General features: G+C 52.6%; 1 protein-coding gene across 1 annotated transcript; it reads right to left on the reverse strand.

Annotated features, from left to right (window-relative positions):
• Nucleotides 1–1,666: 1,666 nt before the first annotated feature.
• Nucleotides 1,667–23,258, reverse strand: HS3ST6 (heparan sulfate-glucosamine 3-sulfotransferase 6). The gene is made up of 2 exons (XM_042864573.1): nt 22,891–23,258; nt 1,667–2,412 (listed from the first exon to the last, which is right to left on the reverse strand). The coding sequence occupies exons 1-2, from the start codon at nt 23,256–23,258 to the stop codon at nt 1,794–1,796; spliced, it is 987 nt and encodes a 328-aa protein (XP_042720507.1). The 3' UTR covers nt 1,667–1,793.
• Nucleotides 23,259–23,728: the final 470 nt, after the last annotated feature.

A 23,728-nucleotide genomic window follows, 5' to 3' on the forward strand; every position in this document is an offset into this window, starting at 1 on the left:
CCAGAACCTATTGAGTAGTCTTAATGAGTCTGCAAAGCAAGCTTTCAATACATTTTGGGTCGCTTCAGATGCTTTAAATGGCATAGTCTATATGGTATTGTGCGGCTTTAGAAAGGCCCGGGCTCCAAAAAAGTATGGTTCCCTTTCACAGGGCAGACAGACCCCATCCTTGGAGCCGGGACCCTGAGAGTTTTGCATATGAATACGGCTCGGGCTGAATGCAGTCACTCAGCTGGGAAATAGGATCACTATCAGCGTTTCCAGGCTTTCACAGGCACTTGGGAAACTTTAAAGCTCTTGGCGGAGAATAATTTGGTCGAATGTCGTGGCTGGAAACAAAACCGCGAGCGGCGAAGCATGGTCCATTGCGCAGCTCTGAGTGCCACCACAGCAGCACCATTTCATCTCCCGTTTCCAGTCCTCTAAAACAGCCCTGATTGCTCCTATGGCTTTAAACCCATAAAGCTCACGTGTGGCACCAGGGCATCTTCAGCTCATGGATGCTCACAAGGATGGACAGACAGCCAGGACAGCCAACGGTGCCTATAGGAATGGGTAAATGTTGCGTTGAGCTCCCACATCATATTTGTCCTGCTCACGTCACTTGTCCCAGCATCCACTCGATGAGCCCAAGTGCCAACCTGCCAACTGCCAGCCCCAGCTCCACTCATTGGTACAGAAAATGTATCTCCTGGAGGGGACACAGAGGATGTCCCAGAGCCGGGACAAGCGAGTGGGGAAAGCTGAGTGGAGCAAAGGAGAAAGTGCCGGTGTCCAAGAGTGAAGAAAGGCTCCTCTGCCTTCTGTGCATTACAGGACAAATAGTACCCACCCAATCCATCTCCCTCAGGACAAGTGGTACTCATCATATGCATCACCTCCAGGACAAGAGGTACCCACCCATCCACAGCAGTGGTGCTGAGCAGTTCTACAGCACGCGTGGCAGAATGGTCAGCGCTGGGATGCACTGTAGTGGAAGAAACCACAGCCAAAGCATATTTGCAAGCAATGTGATGCCCCAGGGCCCTTGAAAACACATAATTAGCTCATTAAAAAGACAAATGCAAGTCACTAGTAAGATATTAAAGGTTAATTAAATGTTTCCCCATCTTTAATTAAGGGAAGAGTAGTTAATTCAGATTAAACTAATTTCTGCAGCCTCCCGTGATGGCTCTCTATGACTGCAGATGTGAGGATCTATTGAGATGACTGAACCCAAAGGTCAGAGATTGGAGCTTTTGTTTGCTCTGCTTTGGTGAATTTGGGGAAGCAGGGATTTCTATCCTAAGGGTGAGAAATGCCCTGCTTCATCATCTGGGTTACTCAAAGGAAGGTATGTGATACGCAGCTCCCTCTCCTCATCCCCAGATCCAGCACTTATTCCAAACCACCACCATCAATCGTTTTTCTCAATGAGGAAATTCCTTCAGACAATTCCCAGCCTGCACAAAACGCTCCGTGCTCTGGGTTTTACTGCCTGGCCAACTGCAGCCAAGGCCTGCCCCAAATACAGACCCAGCGTGGGCATCACGGGGCCAGGCTGGCACCCAGCGCTCATGTTGGGTAGCACGCAATCACACCCATGCACTTATCACCAGCACAGCCACGGTTAATAAAGATCAGCAAGATTTATATGGAAGAATATTTAATCTGGTCAGGGGAGGAAGGGGAGGGAGGGGTCATCTGTGGTTTTATTTCTTAAATATTTCTCTCTACTCCGGAAGGGTCCATTTCTCACCGGAAAAGGTCCGATATAAATTAGAACAGAGGGAGGAGGCTGCCGGTGGCCCCGTTCAGTCCCAGCCAAAGTCCTGTCCTGTCATCTGGTAAAACTTCATGTTGAAGGGTCTGTAGAACTCCTGCAGGCGCTGCACCACCTGCCCCTCGATCTTGGGGTGCGGCCGCCCCTTGGACTTGCCAAGGCAGCGGGGCTTGCTGCTGCCCTCCGGCTTCTTCAAGCAGGGAAAGCCCTTTGTCTGGTTGAAATAGAAATGTTTGTCCGTCACCACCCTCTTGAGACCCAGGAAGTCCTGGACGCGGCCCATCTCCCCAGCCGGGTCACTGACCAGCCTCTCTCCGCTGACAAAGAGGAATTTGGAGAGGGGGAAGTACTGCAGCCAGTTGTCCAGGTGCTTGGCGTAGATCCCGATCCTGACTGCGCTCCAGCTCGTGTCGATCAGTCCCGTGCTGATGTTTTTGAAGGCCAAGTCTTGGAAGCTGGGGATGGTGGGGTTTTTGGAAAGCGTCTGCGTGTAGTCCGAGATGGCGCGGGTGACGGGGTTGCGCACCACCACGATCAGCTTGGTGTCCCGTGACATGTTGTAGATGCGCCGCGGAGCCTCCTTGGTGACAAAGTAGCTGGGGGTCTTCTCCATTGTGATCTGCCCCTCTAGTGTCCGTGGCATCAAGCTCCTGGGGAGAGAACGCAACACGGTCAGGGCTGGTGGATGTGACCCTACTGCACTCCATCAGTTCCCACCTCACATTCTCAGAGCCTGGCGCAGCCCCAGTTCCCAGCCCTGGTCATAGGGACAGTTAACTTTCCCCTCAAACCTGACCCAACCACAATGCAGGTGCCCATCAGGTTCAACCTCCTCTGCCTCCAGAGAGCAAGCAGTTAAGGCCAGAAAAAGACAGTTCCCTTTAAAAAAAAAAGGGGCAGGAAACCTCTCAGGACCCAGGCATTACATTGTGTAAAACTCACTAGGGAGATTGTTCCTCTGTGCACTTTAATGAGGCGTTAATTACTGGAGAAATTACCCAGGCATGTCACCCTTTGGGCTGAGAGAGCTGAGGCTGGGTTGGGAAGGGACTGGGGCATGGTGCCCCTACAGCAGTATGGGTGCCTTCCCAACTCCTCCACGTCTCCTTCCACTTGGGGCTGAGCATGTCCCTTCTGGCCATCTTGATGAAGAAGGAGGATGGGATGGGAAGGGATGGGGTGGGATGGGACGCTTCCAGAGACTGACTTAGTACCGTGGGCAATGACTGAATCACTCCAGTAGGTTCTTCTGAAACAAGAACTGTGTGTCCACCTACACATACAGATACATGATCACAGTCATTGCTCCCACCCAGCATCATTCCTAGAAGAGTACAAACCCTGCAGGTGTGCACTATTTCATAGATGGAAACCAACATGGTGTGCGCTGTGTGGGTGCTGGCATGTCTCCGGAATGCCCACATACACCCACATACACCTCCTGACACTGAGCTACCCAGTCCTGAATACCAACCATGGCCAGGAGTAATGGATGATGTCCTGTGGGCACACTGGGGCCAGCACTGCCCTGCGGATGCCAATGGCTCAGTCCTGACCACGCTGTCAGCACACCAGGGCTCTGCCCAGCAGCATCTGTTCCTTATGTAATGGGAAAAGGCTTGAGGTTTGGGGTTTTTTTCCTCTGGACGCAGGAAAGAACACTTTATTAAAAGCATTTGCGAGCAGTGCTGGGCCCCACATTACTCCCTCCCCCAAATGAGAGGCAAAGCCACTTGTGGCTGTATTTTGTTGGCTTTGTTTGGACAGTGACGGCACTCACAGAGCCACTTCTTATCCCCAGCCCCATCAGCAGGGGCAGGCACAGCTGGCACAGCTGGATGGAGGGGCTCCTGGCAGCAGTTTGTCACATCTCCTGTAGTTGTAACCCTAAACGCATCCCAAAGCCAACCCCACAATGCCACTTCTCAGCAAGCTGGGGGACGATGGGGACAGACACCTCCAGCACAGCTCCTGCCCATCCCATCCCTTGTGTGCCCCTGAGCCCACACGGGCCAGTCCTCCCCTCTGGGAATGCAGCACTGCTCCCAGCACTTCCCTCAGATGCCTCACGGCGCATGTGGGACCTAAATCAGACCCTGTCCTCAATGTACAACAAAATGTTCATTGTGCAACATTTGGGATGACATCATCCAAGCTCCTGGAGAGCCAACATGAAGCCGAAATTCTGCTTCTCTTGGTCTGTTCTCTACAAACTGGTGTTGTTTTGACCCAAGCTGAAGTTCTGCCAAGCTTTCACCTGGATGACCACAGAAAAGTCAAAGGAAGGCAAGTTTTTGAGAAAAAAAATCACTAAATCATTTAAAGCCACCAGATTTTCAGTGCCAACACATGCCGCTCCTGTAACCCAAGGATTAGGGTTATTTCTAGGAAAAAATGTACAGCCCTGTCCAGAGCTCTCAGTGCACACTGAGGTACCAAGTACACTGAAAAAGGGTTGGGCAGCTGGGTCCTCCCTACCCTGACATGGTGACCATGAGGAATGATGCCATTCTGGATGCCTCAAGCCAAGCTTGCATGGAAGTATCTTCCAAAAGCTGCTTCATCCCCTATCTGGGTGATTGACAGCCAGCACTGCCAGAGCCCACACACACCCTGCCATCCATGGTCGCATGCATGCAGGAGCAGTCCCAGCTATAATTAGAGCCAGCCACTCTCTCCTATGCTTAACAAAAAATGTAATTAAAGTAAAATTTAAAGTCCATGTTAAGGCAGCAACACACACCTTCCACTCAGCTCTGTCCCACAGATTCCCACTCCTTGCAAGACAACTGTGTTACTCTGCATTTCCATTAGCTCCCTAAGACTTCTCCCTAAATTACTCCAGTTAATTATTGATAACCCCCCTCCACCTACAGACCTGACTTAAATCAGAAATCAATGGACCTGTTATGCTCCACCTTAGAAAAAGCACTGGAAACTTTAATTGAATATACAGTTAATTTTTACTAAGAGAACACATCGAGTATGCCAAGCACTGCCCACAGGTACACGTCATAGAATCACAGAATCATTACTCTGGGTGCCCCATGGAAAAGATGGCTAAGGTCATCAAGCCCAATCCCAACTCACCCCCACTGACCATCTCCCCAGGTGCCACATATCCACAGCGTGGGCAATGGGATTTCCTACATGGAGATGTTCAACACGTGGAGCTGTGAGCATCTCCCCCCCAGGCAGCTCCCACTGCACCATGTGGGTGATCAGTCACTGAGGGTCTCCTCTCAGAACTGTGCCCTTGGATCTGTCAACCGATTGCTGCCGGACACCTCCAGGCCCACCCTCCTATAGGCAATGGGAAATGGCAGATTAAGGCTGTGCTCTCAGGGGCCCTTACAATGATTAATGATCTCCTCTGTTGAGGCAGCGAGGCGCAATGAATTACAACCCTGATAAAAACGCAGAAAGCTGCTTTAAACACAGATTAACAGCCAGAGCAGGCAGGTAATCAAAGCAGACTTCAAAAAGTGGGGTTAATTGGTTCAGGATTCCTGGGCTCTGTGATTGGTTTGCTGGAGACGGAGGAGAATCCATCCCAGGGATGGGCTGAGTGTAACATAACGGATGTGCCTGCATGGCGATAAGGGAGGCTCCAGCCCAGAGCTCCCATGGGCGATGCTGGCAGCGTCCTCCCAAGGCCCAGCCTGTGCCAGGCACACTCACAATGGTCCCGAACCCGATAATGCACAGTGCTGGTGATGGGAGCAGTTGGACTGGGTTCTGTGTTGTCACCAGCACTAGAAAAGGAAAAGAGGTAAAACCACACCTGGAAAAGGGGAAAAAACAACCCCTTCATTATTGTTAAAATTATTAAAAAATTATTAAGAATTATTAAAAAATGACCGCTGACATAAGGCAGTGACGGAAGCAAGTGAAAGGCACAGGGATTTCTGCCGGAGCTGACACGGCTGGCAGCTTGATGCTGCACCAACGACGCTTTCAAGACAGTCAGCCATAAAGGGGAACGGTTATTTCGGGACTAACCCAGCAGGACCCGCAGAATGGTATCACATTCCATCCCAGCGTGGGCATGGAGCTGCGTCCGGCACGGTGACACCGGATCTCCCTGATGGCACAGTGACAGCCCCAAGGCTCAATGGGGGCCGGGACCTTTTTGTGCAGATGTAAAACAGTTTGGAACCAGAGAAGGGAGAGGGCTTGGGGCAGATCTCCGCAGATTTCTCCTCTCCGGTACCACCCGGATCTACATATGAATCGCACCAAGGTTTATCTCACCCGGCGGGGACAAGGAGGCCTTTGTGGCAGCAGCAGCAGCTATGAAGTTGTTAAACTGGAACCGGAGAGGAAAACTTTCAGATAGCGAAGATAGCAGCACCTCTGCTAGGGAATGGGGCCAGAAGGCAGCGAGGGGATGGGACATTGGATACGGACCCAACAGTGCATCCCTGAGCGCACCACGGCTAACGGCATGGATGGAGACAGCCACTCTGTCTCCAAAGTGGGGTGGGGGACACAAGAAGAAAACCACAACCCCAGGCCCCTCCATCACCTCCCCCTTGGAGCATCTGTTGAACCCCAGCAAACCGCCCGGGAGCAAATTAAGGCCATGGTCTCTTTGGCTGCTCATTACTGTGCCATCCCCACGCCATCCCCTTCGCCCCTCGTTGCCCTCAGTGCACACTGAGCCCTGCGGCGCTTTCCCTCCCTGCCTGCTCCATTATTTTTTGATTCTTTCACTGATTCAAAAATGTGCAAATGAGGCCGCAGCTTCCCAATCAGGCCCGGCCATGAGCTAATTGGCTTTAAGCAGGGAAACCTGAATATGGTAATGGAGGTGGTAATGAGGCCAGGATGCGCCTGGAAGGGGAGCCAAGCCCTCAGCTCAGCGACCAAAGCCATGTCAATTAACAACAAGGGAGATAATTTATTAATGCTCCTTAGCACCCCCACGCCCTTCGCACATAATTACTGTTTGATACATGAAGCAGCCTGGAGGTTTGCCCCACTCCCAGCTGCAGGGAGCAGCCCCCAGCATCCTCAGTGCCTCCAGACCTCTCCCAGCCCTGGGATGGAGTCTCTTCTGGGGCTTCAACCCAGCCTGTGCAACAGGAGGGGCTCAGTGCAGGGCCAGGAGCTGGGGAATGTTGGGTTTGGCTTCCCAACCTATTGAGCATCATATTCTAGGGGATGTGGAGTGATGGAAAGGGGAGAAGCTGGAGACAGCATTAGCATTTCTAATGAACTGGCTGCTTTTACGTGTCATCTGACACCCAGTTATTCATCCCCGATAAGAACCGTGCCATTTGGAAAACCATTTTGGGAACCAAAGTCCTTATTGTGTACAGAGCCACCCAGCCCTCTATGTGCCCCAAATCCTGATGGTTAGCAGAGAAAAGGGATGCTCCCCCATCACCATGGCACAGCTGCAGCCCCTGCATCATTTGCTTCAAGCCCATGCTCATGTTTATGGCCAGAGATCTCAGTTATGGGCAGCTCACGGCCCTGAAGGTATGTGACTGATTGTGGTGTCCTTCCATGGTTATTCCAATGGGGTCATTAAGGCCAAAGGGTTACTGATGAATCCACCCAACACATACCGTTGTGGAGAGCAGAAAGCAGATACAATGGGAGCTCAGTGCTGGAGAAAGAGGCTGATCAGTGCAGGGGTGCTGCATGGATGCCCTGGAACACACACACTGGCTTGCACACACACACACTTGTCTGCACACATGCACAGGGAGGCCTGGTATAGAGGAATGAGACTGGAACTTCAGGATCTTGTGGTGCTGTTGGGGCTCTTCTCTGTGCACCCATTTCCATTTGCAAGCCAGGTGGGGTCACACCACCCCTCTTCTTCCACCAGGTGTGGGAAGGTCCTGGTTGGCAGCGCAGGGCTCCCGGCCAAGCACAAAGCCACGCCTGGGGCCTCTGTCATCTTAGAGACCATCACCCAGGGTTGCAGAAGTACAGCACCCCAAAGCCCATGGCAACAGCTGCTACCTCCAGTGCCCGCCCAAGGGTAATGCAATGGATGAGCACTGCAGAGTAAAGAGTGGAAACAATTCCAACAGATGATGCCACGTGGGGACACTGATGAGCCACCTTGGGCAGCGTCACCGTAAACACCACAACCGGAGAAGCACTGCGTTCCACCTGCAGTGAGCAAAGATGCCCTTTGATCAGCCATTGGCATAAAAGCAGCTGAGCCCGGATTTACAGCTGAGAAAAGAAACGGTACCACAAATCCTCAAAAAAACCCAGAAGGAGCAGGCAGGTAGCATTGGTGCCAAGCAGGGTCTGAGCAGCCTGGGCAGGATGCAGCTTTGCCATCCCTCTGTGACGAAGCACAGCAATTAGAACCCTGCTCAGCTGCTGCTCCCCAGTGCCCCTTTGATTCCCAGCCCGGGGCACAGGGACAGCCTGCAGCAGGTGTCCTGCCTGCCACACGGGTCAGCCGAGGGCTCTGATCTCCAAATGACCCTTCCCGCAGTGAATACGTCCCCGCGCCCAAACAGCTTGCAGATGAAGGAGCAACAGACTGGAGATGATTTATTCAGGAATTAAAGGTTCAGTACCCCTTTTAAAGGCTGAGCCTCGCCGCTGTCAGCCTTCATTGCACACAATTAAAGGGGTTAGCTGCCCAGCCCCGCAGCAGCTCTCCTCCCTTGCAGGGGAATGAAATATAACAAAACCAAGCCCTTCCACGCGCCCCCGTTTGGGGCACGACTGAAGGATTTGCAAACTCACTAACAGCACAAAATGATGCTTTCACTCAGTTTCCTGCCAGGGACAGGGAGCACAGAGCTCAGGTGTGGGCTTTCCCCCATCTTGCATGGTGTTATCCCAGCACCGAGCTCAATGCAGCACCAATGCTGTTGGGTGCTCAGCACCAGCACCAAGAGCGGCTACATGCAAGCTCACACCAGGCTGAGATCAGCCTTGTGGGAAGAGATGGGGTAAAACAGGGCATTGCCTGCATTATTCTTTTCCCTTCAGAGTTCTAAGAGTTGACCCAAGTGGGGAAGCACCACTTCTGGGCACAAGCAGCAGGAGTTGAATGAAAAGCTTCCTTCCTTGGATAGCGGAAAAGGAAGAAATCTGCTGCCTGTGGCAGGGCTGGTAATCTTTGCACAGCAGTAAATCTTGCTGCCACCACAGCAGAGGGTAATCCAGCAGATTGCTGCACCTTTCAGCAGAATCAGCTGCTTAACAGAGCTCTCCCCAAACCACACATCTCATCTTTTGTGGCCACCAAGAACGCCTGACATCTATGACTGCAAATAGTATTTTTGACTAAACGCCCTCTTGCAGCACTGAGCTGACACTTCTTGGCTTCTTACATAGTCTCAGAAGAGCACAGGAAGTAAATAAACTCTAAATCTTGTTTATCTCAACCTTAAGGTTGCAAGGCTCCTGTCTCCCACATGAAGCTTGCTCATGCTCCAGCTCCTGCCAGGAAATCTTCAACAGAAAGGGGAATTTCTGCCAAAACAGGGATCCTGAGCAGGTGAAAGAAAGCACGCACTGAGCCTCACTGAGCTGATGGAAGGGCAAAACCTTCAAAATCCATCCCACAGCAGTGCAAGGACCTGGTCCCAGTACTGCCACAGGTGTGGGAGTGCAGGGGGGAGGAAGAAAGGAGAAATTCACGTGTGTGCCAGAGAGAGACCTTCAAGCGGCCGCTGTGCTGCCAGCTGCTTGCTTTGATCCACAGATGCTGACGAGGCACTGGGACAAGTCCCCAGAGCTGTGAGTCAATGTGCTTTGCCTTCACGTTTATTGGATGTCAGCATGGGGCTGCCCAACGCCCCGTAGCCTCAGGTGGGCACTGAGAAGGATGAATAGAAGTTTAGTCAAGGGGCAATGAGGAATGGCACAGGGTGCCCAGAGAGATGGAGGTGTCCCATCCCTGCACACATGCACGGTCACTCTGGACGGGGCTCTGAGCACTGATGGAGCTGTGGGTGTCCCTGCTCAGTGCAGGGAGTGGGACCTGATGGCCTTCAGAGGCCATCCAACTCAACTTCCCTTCCAACTCAAACCGCTCTGTGGTTCTCTGAAATCACCGAGTTGATGTTAGAATGCAGTGAACGCATTTCAGACTGACTGTGTGACCCTGTGGTCTGATACGCACAGAAACAGCCACTGTACCTCTGTTATCTGCCCCTGTTATCCACCCCTGCTATCTGCATCCCCTCTATCTGTATCCACCCTTATCTGCATCCCCCTTATCAGGGAGCAGCGAGGCAGTGCGGTCGGATGTTCTCTTCCTCAGAGTGAAACCACTCTGTGAAACATGAGTGGGGTCCAGAGGCAGGATAGCTAATCTAGTGCAGAAAATCTGTCAGATTTGGCTAAGGGACAAAGCTGCCTTTATTGAATTTATAACACAGAGGGTGGAGTGGGGATGGCAAAAAGAAAAAAAAGACCAAAAAAAAAAGAAAGAAAGACAAAACAAGACGAGCGCTGGTCAAAGCTACAAGTTCAAGCTAACCACGAGCCCTTCTGAAATGCATCCAGAACTGTCTCCTTTCTACCTAAGAAAGCATCCATCAATCCTCACCCATGGACTGCAGCCAGACCTGAGAGCTGCAGCAGAGCCTTTGGGATCCATCACAACATTTCCCCATGACAACTTCGAGCTCTCTTGGCCAGAGCCACAAAGGCATTTCGGAAGGTGATGCTCATTGACACTGCACCCAAATCCATCTTCTCAACCCATCTGCAGCCCCACCTTGTCAGTGAGCATACCCTCATATGGGGACTGCGTGCCCTGACACCATCTGCCATCAGACCCCATCTCTTCTGCAGGGACAGGGATGTGAGGAACATGGATGTTTGGGGACTGGGATCTGTGGGGGACAGGGATGTATAGGAACAGGGATGCAGAGGACAGCAGCCCCATGCCTGCATGCCCCAGCAATGTCAACACCTCAAGCAGTCAATCACCATCAGCTGCATCCTCTGCATTTATTACAAGGGCATCAGTGCTGCAAGCTGGAGCTTCTGGCCCTGTTTTTGGAGTGCAACAAGGGAAGATTAGAGCTTAACCCCTCCCCAAATAGTCATTTTCCCTGCACACAGCCGGACCCCAGCTCTGCAAAGCCCATAACACCTGTGCTGGGCTCACAACAGCTCAGGCTCTGGGAGCTGCTTCCCTCCCTGCCTCTGTTAGCGACAAAACTCCAGCACGGGCAGCTCGGGGCTGTTCTCAGGCAGCATGCTGTCACGCTGCCACGGAAAAGCTCTTGTTGAGATGGAAAATGTATCCGATTTTCCACCAAAAGAAAAAAAAAAAAAATTCCCCATCTGTGTCAAATTTGTATTACAGCCTGGGGGAAGATGGGAAACAAATTTAGCTCTTTTTTTACTATCAGAAAAAGCCCCATTTCCTGGCACGGAGCACAGGCAAGTTTCGCCCCTGAGTGCAGCAGTGATGCGGGGATGGCTCTGTGCCCCCGTACCCACAGCACCCCATTGCACTCTGCAGCAAGAGCAACCTGCTCAGCATCTGTGGGGTTGATCTCAACAATCTCCCCTGTGCACTTACAATCGCTTCCTCCATGGAGAAGCCTCAGAGACCCTCATAGAGTCAATCTGGGGTGGCTGCAGAGGACACCTTCTCACCTGGCGCTCAACCCCAGCTGCTCCCCAGCTGCAGGAAATCCCCCATCGAGCAGCAGGACGTGGGCAGAGCACGCCAAAAGCTGTTTCTCTCACTCTAAAGGGACCATAAAGATTTTGATCGGACATAGGAAGGGTTATCCAGCACTGCCCCCCCAAGCCTGGACCACCTGCAGCCCCAGGGGCTGCCCCCAGGCTGAGATCTGGGGTATCCGTCAGCCCCAGAGCAGCAGCCCCACGTCCTCCCGTCACTGGGAACCACTGGGAATTCTCATACAAAGCATTTCTGCACTGGAAAAGCATCAGTTTGTGGCTACCAGAGCTGTTTGTGGGAAAGGACTGGATTTTTATTATTTTTAGCCCGGCTTCCTAAGGAAATGTGGCTTAAGCAATCACACGGTCTGTCTGCCTGCCCGCCCGTCTGTCTGCTGGGTTTCCCCCAGAATCCTCTGATCCCACCACCCCATTCCAGCCAGATTGAATGGAGGACAAGGATCAGACCCAGGAAGTTTGCACATCTCCATGACAAGCAGGGATGGAGCAGGACCACCTCACCCCTAGGCACAGCATAAAGAAAGGCATTTCTTCCCAACCCAGAAGGCTTTGGGGAGAAGCTCCAGTGCAGCAGGAATCCCAAGCCTGCATTCTTTGCTCCCACGTTATGATGTGCCATCATGCACACCCAAGACAGCCTTCAGCCTTTACCTCCACACAGCTCTCAGGCATTCTGCTCCATGCCTGTAGCAATGCACAGGGTTATTGTGACCAAAGTACAAGACCTGGCACTTGGCTTTGTTGAAACTCATTTCATTGGCCTCAACCCACTGATCCTATCCAGATCCATCTGTAGGGCCTCCCTACCCTCAGGCAGATCAATACTTCCCCCCCAGTTTGGTGTCATCTGCACACTTACTGAGGGTGCACCCAATCCTCTCATCCAGATCATCAATAAAGATATTCCACAGGGCTGGCCTCGGTACCGACCCCTGAGCCAGGCACTGCCATACCTGGGTGGTGGTGGGTGGGAGCCTGCGGCAACACAAACAGCTCCATCCCTTCATCTGTGTGGGATGCAGAGCCTGGGGCTGCGTAGAACCAAGGCCATGTGGAATGAAAACCCCACAAGGTTGCAGGGAGAGAGGGATGGGCAGAGAGACACGAGAAGGATGATGCTGCTGGAGGACTGGGGCAGCAGCCCCATGCACAGAACTGGGGTTGGGTGACCAGCACGAGGAGATGCTTGGTCTTGGGATGTCCCCAGGGCACAGCAAGGTCCTGGCAGAACCCATCCTGAGCTTAGCACTGGGTAAAAGAAATGAAAATCCGAAGAGTCAGCTTACAGCGAATGGCTTTTCCCTGTGTGTCACTAGCTCTGAAGGAAAACAAAACAAGACAAAACCTTCTTTAGGCATTTCAGAGTGGCTTTTCCCAGTCAGCATGAAAATTCAGATAGGAGAAGGCGTTGGGTAAAACGCTCAATTCCCCACAGCCCGGAGAGCCCTCATCAAAAATCCATTTGAAGTGTTACTCTCAAATCCCTCATGGCAATGGGATATTTTAAGGTCAGTTAAACTTATTATTCACTCAAGATTTTCTTTCAGGTCCCTGCATATTTTAAACAGATTTTCCCCCATCTCCAGTCCAACCGTGTTACAAAAACCCCTTTCCTTTCTTTTTCAAGAAGAAAAAAAAAAAGTTGTCAAAAGAAAAGATACTAATCAGAAACAGCTTCCGAAGCCCCACAGCCCGTTTGTACACAGCACCAAAAAGCAGCGCCGCTCCCTCCAGCTCCCCAAATCCCCTGACTTCAAAATGCTGAATGGAGCTGTGCTAGGAGGAAAAGAATGAACTCAAATTTGTTCCTTCTCACTGAAGCAGAGTTTACACGCAATTTGTTTTTCTCCCTCCCGTCGTGTGAGGAAAAGAAGCGATCCCAAATACCGCGTTATTTTTCAACACTTGGTGTTTCCAGTTTTTTGGAATGGCGGTTTTACTCCTGCATGCCTTTATTCTCCTGGGATGCTATGACTTTATTGTTATTCTATTTAACACAGAACCCCCAAAGAATCCAGTTTTTCCCACCTGCAGTGGGAGCAGCACGGTGCTGTTCCAGGGGCTGAAATAAGTTCTTCTGGTACAAAGTGAGCTCAGCACCACGAGGAGGAATACCTTGTGGGAATGTGTTGGGTCCCCTCCCGACCCCAGCACTGCTTCCATCCCTGCACAGCTCCTCGTCTCTGCGCCTGGGCTCAGTGCTGCATGCTCAGCATTACCCATCTTATTACGGCACCTCACGGTGTTAGAATCATAGAATCCTTAAGAGTTGGAAGGGAAACCCTAGAGTCCTGGTTCTCTGAAGGTCACAAGCAATATGAAGAGCTCTACGTGAAGCCAGAAGTAATGCAGCCAACACAGGAGGCAAATTGAGCCGAGAGGAAAACATCGCAAGTGCCCGTAATCTTGCTCCAGAGAGCGAGGAGTTCAGAAATTATTAAATGGTTCTTCTCATTCCCAGCCATCTGGCCTGCATTTCTCCATTTATTCAATCAGACATGTGTTGCTTTTATCCCCGCAGCCGCCAGCTCTCCCCTGCTCTCTGCAAACACATGCATCCTCCGCTCTGCCCCTTTGCAGCTTGGCGAGTTCCATACAGCACGGGCTCCCAACAAGTGAACGTGCCCATTTCAGCCACTTCCCCTAATGGATTTCTCTCATTTGTACCTAAAATTGGTGTTTGCACAAAACAAGGCAGCTGTGGTGGGCTGAGGCGCCATTTTGAGTTGGGAACCCCATTGATGGAAAGCAGCATCATCCTGACACCAGCAGTACTGCTGGGTCTGGGAGCAGAGATCTCCCAGTGGGAAAGTACAGGACCAAGGTGTGGGAAAAATCCTCCCAGTGTCCTCTTTCAGGTGACCCCAGCACACTTGTGCCAAAGCCAGGATGCCCAGCAGCACAGGCTCCCACCACCAGAGCCAGGAGTACAGCCCTGCTCCTCCACAGCCTTTGGAGGGCAATAGCAGACCCAGCAGCCTGCCCAGTGCAGCAGATCCACACAGGCTGCTGGGAGCCTCAGTCACTGCCATTCAACAATTGGGTTAGAAGGGACCCCCACACCCCAATCCCTACCCCCTGTTATGGGCTCGGTGCCCCCCACCAGCACATCCTCAGAGGACACCCCACACCACCCTGGCTGCACATTCCGCTTCCACGAGGCTCCTCCACAGCCTCCCTTCAGCAGGAACTGCACTCCTCAAGTCCCCAGCAGGGCCAGGAGTGAATTACGTTTAATTACACACTGTCCAGTGCCTTGGGTATCAGGCCAAGTGTTACCAGATGTGCAGGGATCTCTGTCAAAGCCATCTGCAGGCTTAAACGCCTGTTGGGATATTTAATATGTTGGTATCTGGGGTGTGAGGGTCAGTGCCGGGGGTTTCCATGCAGATGTTGCACTTCTTTTCTCCACTTCCCATCACCTTTTAATAACACCATAAATCATCAGGCACTTCTCAGGTGACCACGCAATTGCTCATTCGTGCATGTAAGCGAGCTTATCTGGACCCTCCACTGCCACATGGAGCTGCTGGGAGCCAGCTCCAGCCACGGGTTGTGCGTGCCCCACCTCTCCTCCAAGCCATCTCCTGGCATATGTGCTTCAGATGCAGTGTGGCAGCACGAGGAAGAGACACGTAACTGATACGGGGAGATGAAAAAAGGTCGGATGGGTCTGTTCCTAATGTGAGCCGCAATGCTCGCAGCCCTTTGATTGCCGCAGAAATAAAAGATGGAAATTCACTGGAGGCAAAGGAATTAATTAACAGGAGAATAAAGGAGCATCGGTCTGTTGGAGTCCTGGCATCAATTCCCAGGCTGGTTTTGAATTGGCAACAGTTTTCCTTGGTCTTTAAAGTTGTTCTGCTCTGTCCCTCACAGCGCTTCAGGGAACACGGCACGTGAGAGCCTCAGCCTTAAGGTCCTCCTCAAACCCCACAGAAAAGGAAAGACTGTGCGAGTGTGCACCTCCACCCTGGTTCAGTCCATGAATACATCAGGCTCTCACAGTTTGAAGCAGAGGAATATTAATGCTTAGTACAGATAGGATCAGGCCCAACAAAGCTGTCTTTCTCTTTCTGCCTCAAAACTGGGCCGATGGGAACAGGGCAACCCCAACAAAGCCACCTCTCATGGTCCTCCATCCAACATACAGCATGCACAACCAGATCCGAGCTTCCAAAATCCCGCTGATGCAAAGTGCTGCTTCACAAACCTCTCTCCACACAGCCCCCCAACAAAACAAGGCTGAACCCCATCCGCAGACCCCAGCTGAGCTCAGCTGGATGCAGAACACCCACCCAGCCCATGGTGCTGGCTGCTCTGCACCATGCACGTCCCCTTTTCCAGCGGGTGCAGGTTGTCATGCTAGGGCTGTGACACCACAGGGGGGACATCCAGCCCCCTTTCTGCCCCATACAGGCTTTCATAGAGACAGACAATCCCTTCCCTCAACAAAACCTCAATTCCGAGCTCCAAATACTTGGCAGCGGCCCCTTGACATTTTTCCTCGTGGCTTAGGAACCTGACTTTCTGCAATATAAAAGCAGCCCATGCTCTTGGTGAAGAATGACCACTCCCAATTGCTGCCAATCATGCAGCAGCCCCACAGAGCTGTCACTTGAGGGGTGGCACTGATAGCACCCAGCTGCACTGCTGGGGCCTTGGCAGCTATCAACAAACGCCAGCAGCAAGGGGTGTGCTCCTGACCCCAGTCTGCTGCAGTGCCGCACAGTGGGATGCATGGGAGATGTATTTCAGCCTTTTCACATCATGCACAAAGTAGCAAGAAGAGGCACCTGGCACCACGGCAGCAGCACTGCTCTCGGTTATAGCAGGGAAAAGGGACTGCCCCAACTTCCAGCCAGCCACCACCTCACTGGGCTGCAGTTTGCTTTAGAGGCTGCACTGGACCTGTACCAAGAGCAGTGGGTCCTGCTCCCCCAGGCCTGGGCTGTGAGAGGCCAGCAGCTCTGGAGCAGCTGGGAAGTATGCTGCCCCAGCACCACACACACAGGCAGAAGGCAGAGCCAAGCTCCAGCCTTGGGGACAGGACTCATCACATTCCCTGTGTGCTCCCATCCATCAGTGCCCACTGCCTCCTGAGCAGTGCCTGCTGATGGCAGCTGCCAGTTCACCAGCTGGAACAGCCCAAAGGGTACAAGATCCCAAATTCTCCAACACAAACTCTCCTGTGCAGCCTTAAGCGTACAGTGGTGTCAGTGCAGGCACACAGCCACGTGCTGCTCAGGGGTTGAGCTATAAATCAATGGCAGAGCATTCAGTCCTTCCCCAGCAAGGTCACGTCCCTATGCTCCCCAGCCTAATGAGCAGAGATTACTAGTAAGACCTCACTGACAAGTGACTGTATTAATGTAATTCTCTGCTGCTTGTAATCAATGTGTGTGTTAAAACTTACAGCCCTTCTGAGGGCCAGCATCCCTCATGCCACAGTGCTATGGGAGCAGCACAGTTTGCTCCCTATTGGGCCATTCCTGGGCCATGATGCTTTGTGCAGAGCATGATGTGATGGGCAAAATCCCTCCACGATGAGCCCAGCAGCAAGAGTTTCGTGCAATTGCTCACAAGAAACCAACTGCAAATATTTTGCTCTGCATTTCAAGCACAGACGGTGTTGGTCAGAGAACGTGGTGCATTGCTGCTTCGGGCAATTTGTAGCACCCACACATGCTGGAGCAGCGATGAATGTGCTCTGCGGCTCCGTAGCATCTCACAGGTGGCAGAGCCCAGATTTCTTGCACAGCCATTACTCTGCAAACAGCGCTCTGGGGGCTCAGACGCACAGCCTGTGTGCACGCTCAGACTGGGCGCGCTGCCTGTGCCCCAGTGACAGCAGTGGCCCTGATTGACTGCAATATTCACCATTTGCATTTCAAACAACTCTTCAGATCAAGATCGACTCACTTAAAAGATGCATGAATAATTCTGAAGACACTTAGAGCCCTGTGATCTGCGAGCTGTCTCCACCAGGAGGGAGAAAGAGGCCAAATTAAATCAGCTGCTTTTTTTTTTTCCTTTTTTTTTTTTTTATGAAGATGGTCCTGGGCAAAATGTGAGCAACTGTTCATAGGACCATTGCAGCACGGTTAGGTTGGAAGGGACTTTAAAGCCCTTCTGGTTCCAACCTCTGCTGTAGGCTGGCTGCCCCCCACCAGCTCAGGCTGCCCCGGCTCCCATCCATGGCACTGAGCCCCGCTGTCCCACCCAGCCCTCGCTGTGGGATCGGGAGCAGCAGCATCCGCAGCAGCTTTGTAAGCAGGCAGATTTCCAAAGCCCTTTGAAAAGCCATTTGGAGCTAAGTCCTGGTATTAGAGCTGGCCTTTCATTAGGCAGGTTTTCAATCTCCACCGGAGCCGGTGTCACTGAAAAGTTTTTTAAAAGGTCAGGAAGAAGCTTTTAAGCATATTTGCCAATTAACCATTGTAACTCCCTCCTCCACCCCATGCGAGCTGCCCACTTCCCTCTCTGGGGATGGTAATTACTGCTTTATAAATAAGCTTTGAACACCTCTAAGTAATGGTCTCTCCTTGCATGAAAGCACCCTGAACCCATTGGCCTTTTCCATCTCCTACTACTGTCTGCATCTGAAAATAAAATAACCCCAAAAAAGGACAGAATGCCTTTAAGAAACACCCGTGGTGCTGAGCTGCTCTCGGTGCAGCACAACACAAGGTACTTGATGCTGAACTCTGCTATTCAGCATCCAGACACCTGTTCCCATTCATTGCCTTTATCAGTGCCAGGGGAGGTTCAGGTTGAATATCAGGAACGATTTCTTCTCTGAAAGAGCTGCTGGGTGCTGGAACTGCTGCCCATGGAGGTGGTGGGGTCACCGTCCCTGGAGGAGTTTGAGAACCACAGAGATGTGGCACTGAGGGATGTGGTCAGTGGACACAGTCAGACAGAGTGGGGATATGAAAGGGCTTTTCCAGCCTGAATGGTTCTGTGACTCGATGCTCCTACGCCTGAATTCCCAACCCCTGAGGCTGCAAAAGTGGAACCAGGGAGCACAAGAAGGGCGTGAAGAGAGCATTTTCAATTGTATCAATTCATAGTCATTCTTAAAGCAGCTCCAGGCTTTCTAGGTGCACCATGTATTTATTGCAGCAGTCTGGGACAGCAGCATACTTTAAATCCTTTAGAAACTCCTGTTACTTCTGCACACCCCGCTGCACAGCAGACAGATAACACCACCATTTACTGAGCAGAGACAGCGACACTGAAAGAATTCCTCCATCGGGAGGAGCGGGGCTCGTTCTGCTCCACAGCTCACAGCCTCCATCCAAACACCACAGCCAACACCAGCACAGCTCCAACATTCCCTCAGACCTGATCTGTGCAGCACCACGGGGACGTGGCAGCCGCAGCACAGGGATCTGCAAAGGGTCAGAGCAGCACCTAGGAGCACTGGGGGGAGCGGGGACAGGGACAGAGTGGCCAACACAGGGCAGATCCTGGGCAGAATGCTGCTTCCCAGCAGCTCTAAGTGTTTTCAAATGTTAATTCCTCCTCGCAGCCAGAAAAACTATTTTTAATCCCACGTGAAAGCAGTTTGCAGCAGCCCCAGCTCTGCGTGTATCACAAGGAGTGCACACACATTCTCTGAGCACAGCTGTTGGGGCAGTGTTTCAGCCCCAGCTCTAATGCACAAAAGGGACATCGAGCCCCTGTGCACGCGGACACATTTTTCTGTCTACTATCACATTTAAAGTAGCACCTATACAATAAAACATTCAAATGCCATTAGAAAGCGACCACCATTGCCTCGGTTTTCCTGTGTTTTCCCTCTGTATTTTTATACACACAGGGGAAGGTGATGCAGAAAGGCTCTGTGCTGGTAATGAAAGCTACAAACGGAAATGAGAAATCACTGAATCAGAGCAGCGAACCCAAGGAGAGCTGAGATGCACAGAGGCAAACAAGGGCAGCTCTGAGCATGGAAATGCAGCCCTACACAGGGCAGATTGGCCCTGTCACAGAGTAGAAATAACATCCCCAAACCACTCTGTGCATTGCTACCCAACTCCTGGCGAGGTTTCCCTTGTTCCCCACTACCCATGGGCTTCTAAAAGGCATCTGGGAATGGCACAGTCCAGATAGGCTCTCAGCACGGTGCCAAAGAGGTGCCTGTGATTGTACGGATGGATCGAGGCACTCTATAGCATAACGTGCACAAACACCCCCTCAAAACATCTCTTGAGTTCCACTCTTCAGCTGCCAGAAGCACTCGCAGCAGAAGTCAAAGCAGCAGTGCTGGAGCCACATCCCTTCGCTGCTGCCCGAAGGCTGTGAGGTCCCGAGATGAAGTCTGCCTTCAGAAATCCCAAATGCCATTATCAGATTCAAGAGGCAAAGCACGGCCCATGGGTGCACACACACGCACTCCCAATGCACGCAGCCCTCCAACACACACCCAGCAGTGCAAGCAAAGCACATGGAGAGGCCTCTCCCCCCACAGTGTGCAGACCCACAGCCCAGCAAGAGGCCGAACGGCACCGAACCGCGCAGCTCAGCCCCAGAGTTTGGGCTCCGGGATGCTCCGCAGCACCAACGATTGCTGTTCATGTGGGGCTGAGTGCTTGCTGACTGTTGGCAGCACTCACACATGGGTGGATTCATTGCTTCTGCCCCAAACCAGGAGGAAATAAGGAATTATTTGCAATTCCTACAGAATCCACCACCCGCAGCGGTTTCTCATAGCACAGTGCCCGTGGTTGTGCTCTCAGACAAGCTGGGCTCAGCTCTCCAGCTGTACAACTCCTTCATATTGCAAAAAAGCAGCAAGAGGGGACAGGAAGAAAGGCTCAGATCACACATCATGCACGGAAACACACAACAGAGCAAAGCAGCTGACAGAGCTGCTGCCGACACAAAGTTTTGCTGGACAAAGACGAGGGAACGCCGCATGAGCTGCAGCACAGGGAGAGGCTCCCAAAGGCCGATTGTGCTGAGGGGAGAGAATTTCTAAATATCACCAGGAAACATCTCAGATCCCATCCTTACATCTGCCTTCACCCACATTCCCACTCAGCAGAAGGACAGACAAGGGCTGCATGGAGCCGGCAGAGGAGCAGACACTGCCATCCCTTTCCCTTTCCATTGGGGTTCACCCACCCTAACAGCAGCACAGAGCGCCAAAAAAATTAAAATGTGTTTTGCTTTGGGATACAATTTCACGTCATGCTTGGATTATCCATTAGGTAATTTATGCTGCAGCCTGGAGAAGGTGTTTAACCTTCCATAATTAGCGAAACCTACAGCAACTCCAGGAATTCCACGAGACATGCATTGCTTTTGGTAAAAGTTTTCTTCGTAAGAGAAAAAAGAACTGCTAAAGAAAATATTTTAAAGGAACGTTGAGCTACTTCACAGTGAAATAAAATGTTCCAGTAAGAGTAAATGGCTTAAATCAGCAGCCAACATTATTGAACCACTCAGTGCTCACTGAAGATACTCCTTACAGAGCAGCAAAATCCCTACGGGATTGAACTGCAAAAGAAAAACAATCTGTAGTGATATTTGTGACGGTTCCCCCCCCATTTTCTTCTCTCCTTGCATTGAGTTGAGACAAGCAAGGACCCACAGGTGCCTCCAGGCCAAATCTCTTGGCATGAGAAGCACTTGGTGTAATTTTGGTTTCCCAGCACATTCAAATATTTCAGAAATGTTTACACCACTTTGAGATATTCATCGGAAAAACCTGAGCTGCTGTCCAACTCCTATTTTCCTCCACCCAAACACACCCCGGCTTTCAGCACTGAGCTCTGTCTGGCTCTCAGGAGGAAAAAAAAACAAAAAACACCCTCATCAGAACAAAATCTTGCAAGAAGACCAAACAAGAGAGGTGGGGAGAAGAGCGAACTACGAGAAATGGTTGTGATGCGATTGAAAACACGCGTGCAGAGTTAAAGCAAAACATCTCATTTCCCCCTCGCCCCCAATTGGAAGGATGCAACTTCTTCCCAGCACGCTGCACGCTTCCCTGCTCCATTTATCCCAACTGCCCATAGCCACACACAGAACCACACGCACACGCACATCGGGTTGGGCTCCTTGCAAGCAAGGACCGCTGCAGCCCAAAACGGCGATGCAGTCACACTGCTCTCATGGCTGTCCATCCCACAGCCGCCTCACCGGCAGTACGAGAGCGCTCCATCTTCCCCTGCTTTAATTGCACACTCGCAGTCATTAAGCTCCCATTCTGCCAAGAGAGCTCTACCTCGCAACCCCGGCCCCCAAAGGATTCCTTACGGTCGTTATCATTTCTAGAGCACCGCAGAGACACGTCTGGAGCTGCGGAGGGAGCCGATAAATCACAGCGATATTAATGCTGCCATAAAAATAAGCGCTACTCACTGCGTTTGAAGGTGCGTTAAGGCAAGAACTTTACAGTCCAGATGTGGTCTCACAGAGCTGAAACTCTGCGGGTAAAATTCCCACTAAAAATCACACTTTCCGTTAAACACGCTGATTTTCACAGGTTACGATTTTGGCTAAAGTCGCTGAGCTGCCACCTCCCCCAGTACGTCAAGAAACGTTATAGAAAAAGCACTGCCGTGAGCTTTGGGGAGCCCAAAACAGGAAGGACGGACAGGGCGAGCCGCTCCTTTTATTAATTGCAGATGGTTTGAGCCAACGCTGCAGTGCTTTATAAATCTGTGACTTTGGACTCCCTTCAAAACACCGGAGTGGATTCTTGCTGCCTTCGAGGGGCTCAGCGCACGGGTTTGGCCCGGCCACGGCGCATTTGGCCACGACTTGGGCTGCTAATGGACAACACATGCACGGTAGCTGCTCTTCCGATCGCTTTATCACTCAAAACACTCCAATCCATTGAAACCCTCAGAACTGAGCGACTCCTTTCAGTAAGTACAACTCTGCCCTCTGACACAACATACAGCAAACATGAGTGATGCTCCTTCGCTCTTCCCCTCACTCTGCCAGTTCTCCTTTCCAAGGCCCAGGGGAAAAAAAAAAAAAAAAAAAAAAAAAAAAAGCAGGATTCTCCAGCTTTTTTGAGGTCTGTGCTGCCGTTATTCGCATGAGACACTGAGAAAAATATATCCCCCAATATATACACCCTGATAATGTATTCCCTTAAGGAAGCTGGGAGGGGGAAATCTCGGTGCGGCTGAGAACCAAATGTTAAAGATTACAATTGCAAAGCCTGAGCAATTAACAAAACAGTATCTGTTCCCGGTCTTCCCACCCTCTGCCACCTGCCCGCGGGGACACCGGGACTAGAGGGAATCGGAAAGGGACTCCAGCGCAGCGCCCTGCCCCGCCGCGCCGTGCGGGGCTCGGAGCCGCCGCCACCGCACCGGGGAGCACCGCTGTTCCCGACGGTCGCTGTGCCCCGCATCCCGCGCACCCCCCGTGGCTCCGCGCTTGGGTACGGGGAACCCCCGGCATGGCGAGCAACGGAATCGCGACCGGGCGCTTCTCGGCGTTACCTGTACCAGCGCAGCCCCTTCTCGTAGCACCTGTCGAAGAAATGCGGCTCAGCGCCCACCGCGCGCACCCCGGGGTGCACCCGCAGGAACTCCAGCAGCGCCCGCGTCCCGCCCTTCTTCACGCCCACGATGATGGCTTGCGGGAAGCGCCGGCTGCCGCCGCCCAACGCCGAGCCCGCGTCGCCCGCTGCCGTCGGAGCCGCGCCGTCGGGGAGCGCAGCGGGCGGCGGCAGCAGCAAGGCGGGCGGCAGCGGCTCGCAGGGCCCGGGCAGGCAATAGAAGAAGTAGGTGAAGAAGAGGATCATGGTGAGGAGTAGCGAGGCGCGCCGTCCCCCGACGGGTCCCAGCAGCCGCCCGCTACATCCCATCGGGGGCCGCTCCCCGCGCAGCCCCCCGCCGCCGCCCCGCCGGGCAGCGCATCCCGCCCGGCCCCGGCCCCACCGCCGAACCCCGCTCCGCTCCGCACCCCCGGCCCGACCCCTCCCCGCGCCCCCCCGGCCCGGCCCGGCCCTCCCTGCGCGCCGCCCTCGCTCCCACTCGCGGGCGGAGGGGGGCGGGCATGAGTGGGGCGAACCCGCCCGGGGACGGGGCTCACTCGTGGGGCGGCCCCGCGGCACCCCGGGGCAAGGGTCAGCACCCTCGGGCGGGGGGAGGGGGAATCCCGGGGGAGGCGTCGGTTCATCGGTTGCTATTCTATTTTTTTCTCCTTTTTATCATTTCGAACGTTTGGAGCCGCGCAGCAGCCGGAGAGGTGGAGGAGGCGGAGGGGCGGTCCAGCCCTAAATAACCGGCACGTCCCGTGGCACGCAATTAGCAGCCGGCAGCGCTAATTAGGTTG

The sequence above is a fragment of the Lagopus leucura genome, unplaced genomic scaffold, assembly GCF_019238085.1.
Source record: "Lagopus leucura isolate 7727_CA_CO unplaced genomic scaffold, USGS_WTPT01 Super-Scaffold_760, whole genome shotgun sequence".
In the NCBI taxonomy this organism is placed as follows: domain Eukaryota; kingdom Metazoa; phylum Chordata; class Aves; order Galliformes; family Phasianidae; genus Lagopus; species Lagopus leucura.

What these genes read in the sequence shown, in the direction of transcription:
- HS3ST6 (XM_042864573.1), bottom strand. Translation starts at nt 23,258, where the DNA reads ATGGGATGTAGCGGGCGGCTGCTGGGACCCGTCGGGGGACGGCGCGCC. An exon ending in AAGGGGCTGCGCTGGTACAG is followed by an intron (nt 2,413 to 22,890) that starts GTAACGCCGAGA and finishes TTCTCTCCCCAG; the next exon opens with GAGCTTGATGCCACGGACAC.